Here is a 6,002-nt window from a genome sequence, read left to right as displayed (position 1 = left end):
TAACAGATGTACTCCAGGGGTATTTTTTTCCAACTATGGCAAAAGTTTTAAAATAATGCAGCCGGGAACCAGAATCTCATTCTAAAGTGAAGTTTATTTTCCAAACACAGACATTTCAGACAACATGTTTTAAAAATAGTAGTTACACAGAAGAATCTATACATTATGGAATCTAAATATGAAAACCAAAGACGAGAAAAGAAGTAAGAGGGAAATGGGCAAGAAGCAAAAAATAAAAATCATGCTACTTCGTCTTCATACTTGAGCCATCAAACCTTCATATTAAAGAGCGGCAATCCACAGAGCATCTGAAGCTAATTTTCCACCCAACGACACCGTCGATTCTCCTTATTCATGGGATCCCAACCACAGCTATCTGCTGGAAAGTTTGGCCCAGAGCTTAAGTTTCCATCCTTTGGTTCTCTTTGATTATCTGTCACTGATGAAGTCCTTTTACTCTGGAAAAAAAAATCTTGTTGGGTTGAAGAAATGCTAATATATTTGACTGTTCTATTTGATGGAATCCAGGTTTTGTATTCATACAGTATGATTAACTTGATTTACTCAAATCTCTGCACAATGCAGAGGGGAAAGTCATGGGTTGGCTTCACTGAATACATGAAACTTGATTTTGGGCTGCCACCCATTGGAAGAGGCAATTGTTCCAACTTTTAAATTACCGCCATGCAACATAAATGTTTCTCAGGGTACAAATAAATAATACATGTATAAAAACATGTACATATACATCTTTTATCAACAACCTGACATGTTTGTCGACATGAGAGATTTTATTGTACACTAAAGATGTGGTTTAATTTTGTTTAAAACATATGAAGATTGATTGGGAAAAGTAAAGAACTCTCTGACAAAGTCAATTACATAGTTCAAGAAATTTATGAGCAGAAGAGTATTTTCATTGATTGCCATTTATTGTAAAGGGAAGATTAGGTAAATTGGAAAGGCTAGAAAATTTCCTACAAAGCTAGGAAATAAATTAACTCTAAATGAAAAAAAACAACAACAACCTAATTTATTCTGAGCAAGTCTACTCTTTTGCCCGCTGTTGCTTTAATATTCTATAAATCTCAATGTAGCTCTTGATTTGAAAAGTTTGTTCATACCTGAAGAAAACCAGTGTTGAAAATAATTCTCTAAAAGGTGCTAGCAATAAAGCAAAGAGAAAAACAACAAGAAAAGTACGAAGCACCCTATCCTGCTTATACTGGATTTGCGTCTACCACTTTTCCAAATGTTTTGTTTTTCAGGAAAAAATGGTAACTAGCTAAAAGTACTTTAAACAAAGCAGAGATTTGGGTTAGTGGAATAACACCAACCATCTGCCCACATATTGTTACCTGATGAGAAGCAAGGGAAATTGGAGAATTGTCACCATGAAGGATACTAAGTGGGGAACGTCCAGTATCAGTTGGCATTGCCAGCATTTTGTTACCGATTCTGCGTTTTACTGACTTGCTTCCTGGGGAGTAGAAAGGAAGAGAAGAGTGTGAAAATTCATCACAATGTTTCTTATTTTTCAGAACAGAAGCTCAAGAACCATAATACCTCCCACCTTTGTTATCCTTATGTAGTAAAAGAATTCGTTTATGTGAATTTTGCTAGCATAGTTAACAATATAACTATACTACATTCCTTTTTCTTCCTTAGTTGCAGCACAGTCTCAGTTTAAGTTGACCTTCTCACAGTGGCTGCTGAAGTAGACTACTATAAAGTTAGCCAACATAGGTTCCAGTTTCTTGGGGACTGAAGGTGTCTTGTATAATGCAGCTGGGTACCAGATTCATGAGAATTAGCAGCTTAGATTGGCAAGACAATAACACAAATAAACATCTATGTAGACAGAAATAATACTGATCAAATTGACTTGCTTCACTCAGAAGATCACTGTAAGAGGAGTGATGGAGCTGTTGAACAGCTTTGGACAATTAATCTCACCTGTAGGGTGAATGATGCGGGAAGACTGTACTGGTTTTGTTGCAGCTGCAACAGAAACCATGGAAAACAACTGCTCATTTTCCCCTTCTTCTGCTTGCTGAGAATCCTCTAGGAAAATTTCCCCAGAAGAAACTGTGCTCCTTGCAGTCCTCTCCTCCATTCCAAAGGTGAATTCAGATTTTTTATCTTCATGCCGAGACTCCTCTTGAGGTAGTTCTTCCTCTCTATTTTCTCCCATAAAGTTTTCACAAAACAACTTCACTGGGTAGTTTATGGTATCTGGACAGAAATCAAATTCCAGAATTAAAAATGTATACAACAGCACAAAAGGAAATTTCAAAGACTAGAATAATACCCTCTGCCTGCCAATAACCTTCTATAAGCACTGCCTTAAATGGTGCATAACTCAGCCCTAAGATGTCAGGGCATATGTATAAGACGGTAGTGGCTGTTAAAATTGTGCACATAATCTTCTCCCACTACTTTGGCAAATCTTTTCCTTCTGTACAATCACTGAAGAAAGAAGCTGAGTATCCCCCACCCCTCTTGTTCCAAATATAGAAAGTCAGAAGTAGAATCCAGTCTCACACATAGAATACAAGCCCATTAACATGAGAACTTCACTCCCAATAAGCACCCTAGCAAGCACCCATCCTTCTTGCTCTGTGATGTCAAGATCATATAGAAGGCTGATCTTAGTCATAATTAACCAATCAAGATGACATTGATCACACTCTTGGATCACTTCTGATGGGAGCAAGATGGAAATGAAGCAGCCATCCTTGCTCTTCTTGATCTGTCAGAGACTTTCAATTTCATTGATCTTAGTATCCTTTTGGACCAGATTCAGGAGTTGGATATCGGAGAGCATAGTATTGTCTCCTCCCTCCAGAGTCAATTCCAATCAGTGTTGATGTACAGGGTATGCGTGAAATCCCACTAGCAGTCTCTTCTTTGTAAAATGCCATAGGGCTCAATACACTCTCTTATCTTGTTTAACATCTCCCCTCTAAAATTTTGGGGTTGGTATCATCAGTATGCTGTCTGCCATATGTCTCCACCCTAGGCCACCTGAAGATCTGTCTCTGCATCTGGAGACTAGGGGGGAGGCCTGGGTGTGGTGCAACAAACTTCAGCTCAACCCAAGCAAGACTGAATGGTTTTGGGATTTTGGACCTCTTGGATTCCGGGTAAGGAGGCCTTGCCTAGCGCAAAATTTGGGGATCCTCCTGGATCCACAGCTCCTGCTCAAAAAGCAGGTAGCATTTGTGGGTCATATGTTCCAGTTCCTGGAAAGGGCAGCCTTGCTCATGGTCACTCATGCCTTCATGCCTGAATTACTGCAATGCGCTTTACAGGGTGCTACCCTTGAAGAGTATTGGAAGCTCCAAGTGATGCAGAAAGCAGAAACGTGGACAATTACTGATGCCAATTACACAGCACATGTGACACCATTACTTCACGAGCATTGGCTTTCAGGTACAATTCAAGGGGTTGCCTATCACTTTTAAAGCCCTTCATGGCTTAGGATAGGGTTACTTATCTCTCCCCAGTTGTTTCTCCCTGTCCTACCCAAAGACGGGAAAGACATGTTTTAAGTACTATTGGTTACAAACTGTCGAGGCCCAGGAAAACTTTCTGTTATGGCACCAGCCCTTTAGAACATCACCCACCCTGAGATTAGATTTGCCCCATCCCTTATTGGCCTTTCCTAAGTATTTGACTGTGATTCCCAGGAAGGAGGGAGTGTATTCCAAAGGAGCAAAAGACAGCGAAGTCTTGGTAGTCTGCATGGGAGAAAGTGTTAAAACTATTTCTTCCCTAGTAGTTTTTAAGAGTATATGTTTAATGATGCAAATACTTTGCTTTAAGTTTGGGCAAGATTTCTGTCTTGTCTGATGAAAAACAATAAGAAACTGCTTAGAAGAACCTCAATCTGCCATTCTTGGTTTTTGGACTCTGATATTAATCTACAAAAGGGCCTTGAGAACTTGTTTTGGGGCCCTAGGTGTGGGTTAAAGCCTGTCTCCAAACTGTGCAGATGATTAGTTAGGTAATGCCCGCTGCTTTGGTTTTATTGTAAGCCACCTAGAGCCACATAGACTTGAGTGGGTGACTTCAATTGAATAAATAAACTGGAGGGATTATTTAGGGTGAATATTAACAAATGCGTCCATGCAAAATGCTTTATCACTGGTTAATTTAACTATTTCAATATTCTTAGTTTGCCCAACTCATTAATTCACAAACCATACCACTGGATTCATACATCACGCTACACTAAAATTGTTAGATTTTTATTCTCTCCCTTTATTTTGGACAACTCAATGCAGGATAAATACCTAATACTCCCGTAACAATAACTCTATGAAGTGGATTCAGCTGATAAGAGAGACTGCCCCAAAGTCACATAGCCAGCCTTCATACCAGTGGTGGGCTGCTCCCGGTTCGGTCCAGATCTATAGAACCGATAGCAAAACTGGTGGGAGGCTCTGCCCACCCGCCACGACATCATCATGGGTGATCTGTGCATGCGCAGAAGCGTGTGAGCTCCTGCTGCGAACCGGTAGTAAAGGTAAGTGGAACCCACCCCTGCTTCATACCTAAGGGATGTCTAGAACTTATCTTTCTAGCCCAGTTTAAAGTTTGGTAAGTTACATTAAGATAGCTGAGATATAGGATCAACTATCAACTGAAAAGTAGACTCATCAGCACATTTATTGGAACAGCAGAGAATCAACAGCTTCAAATAAAACAAAAGAATAGTCCTGTCTCATTTGTAATGAACCATTAGCACTCCCACAGTCCTTTTGGCATATAAATTAAAGCCAGCCAGCCAGCCTAGGAAAGTGCGAGACTTTCCACATAGCAGTTCTGATTTAAAAGAAGATTGGGCCAGAAATATATCCCTACTTACCAGCTAACACATCTTTTAGAGGAGTCCGTGAAATTCCTGGCGTTGGGGAACGAGGATCCCAGTTCTCATGCTGGCTTTTGGCTACCAACTCCCCTTGTTTTGGAAATTGTGTGTTGTCTTTGGGGGAACTTTCTACCTAAAAGCAGAGAAAAGCGAACGAAGTTAAAACAGCAGATATAAAGGGAAGGTAAGATGGAAAAGCAAATCCTTTGTTCTGAAAGACAGGCTTCCAAGTACCTCAATGGGTGTTCTCAGGATCCCAGCAGTAGGTGACCTTGGGTCATTGACATGTTTCAGGTGCTTATTCAGCAAAGGTGTGCAGGTGGGCGTAGCTGGGAAACTCTCAGAAGCCCCCATGACAACTGTTTGGGAACGCAGGAATCCTGCAAAACAACAATCAACCTTACAATCCAAGGAAAAAGACAAGAAGACGCAGCTGAAGCCCCTATTGCAGCAACCCAAACTCTCTTCTACCTCCGAGAGAAGGAGCGGCCATAAATTCGTCTGATCAACCTGCCCTCCGTCTTCCAATTCAGCGCAAGCTCACATTCCCCCACCCATCCCAAAGCACCCTCTTCGCTTTTGTAGGACTCGGTCGCCCAAGCTCAGGCTCGCTTGGGCCCACTAGACTTGTATTCGAATCTCCCGCTTTCCTCCCACCAGCCTCTCTGCGACAGCTCTGATTGGAGCGAATGGCTGCCAATCGCTCAGACGACTCTTTTTCCCTGCTCATTTGAAAACGCGACATCCCCTTTTCTACCTTTCTGCCTCCCTGTCCTCTTGCAATTGGCTGGAAAATAATTTTAACTCTTCTATCTGTTGTTTTATTGGACTAGAATGCCGTCAATCTATTGGAAGGCTAAACCCACCGGCGTTACCTCATTGGCTAGTTTAGACAAATACAAATACCCATCTCCCAATTTCTCATTTTGAAGACTAATAACATCGGGGCGGAGCTAAGAACATAACCAACGTTTCCATTTGTAGAACGTTTATCTGCAATCCTGATTGGCTACAATGGATGTCCGTTTGAAAAATAGGCATTTGAAGGACAAATCAAACAAAAATATATTGCGTCCCTGAGGGTTTACGGAGTACACGCCCACTTCCCTTTGTGCCGCCATTCATT

At 41.1% G+C, this 6,002-nt stretch overlaps 1 protein-coding gene across 1 annotated transcript; it reads right to left on the bottom strand.

The window, feature by feature from the left end:
• Nucleotides 1–249: 249 nt before the first annotated feature.
• Nucleotides 250–5,426, bottom strand: CDCA3 (cell division cycle associated 3). Its single transcript, XM_070935339.1, has 6 exons — nucleotides 5,348–5,426; nucleotides 5,111–5,256; nucleotides 4,874–5,009; nucleotides 1,957–2,235; nucleotides 1,359–1,480; nucleotides 250–458 (listed from the first exon to the last, which is right to left on the bottom strand). The coding sequence occupies exons 1-6, from the start codon at nucleotides 5,367–5,369 to the stop codon at nucleotides 315–317; spliced, it is 849 nt and encodes a 282-aa protein (XP_070791440.1). The 5' UTR covers nucleotides 5,370–5,426; the 3' UTR covers nucleotides 250–314.
• Nucleotides 5,427–6,002: the final 576 nt, after the last annotated feature.

The sequence above is a fragment of the Pituophis catenifer genome, unplaced genomic scaffold (genome assembly GCF_029215685.1).
Source record: "Pituophis catenifer annectens isolate HBS135680 unplaced genomic scaffold, rPitCat1.0.hap2 SCAF_2, whole genome shotgun sequence".
Classification (NCBI taxonomy): Eukaryota; Metazoa; Chordata; class Lepidosauria; order Squamata; family Colubridae; genus Pituophis; species Pituophis catenifer.
This window is presented reverse-complemented; position numbering and strand designations above follow the sequence as displayed.

Bases quoted from the DNA above. Each gene is read 5' to 3' on its own strand.
- CDCA3 (XM_070935339.1), bottom strand. From the start codon at position 5,369: ATGGCCGCTCCTTCTCTCGGAG. The intron at 5,010-5,110 runs GTACTTGGAAGC...CTCTGCTTTTAG, and splicing joins TCCTGAGAACACCCATTGAG to GTAGAAAGTTCCCCCAAAGA. The intron at 1,481-1,956 runs GTGAGATTAATT...TCTACTCCCCAG, and splicing joins CCGCATCATTCACCCTACAG to GAAGCAAGTCAGTAAAACGC.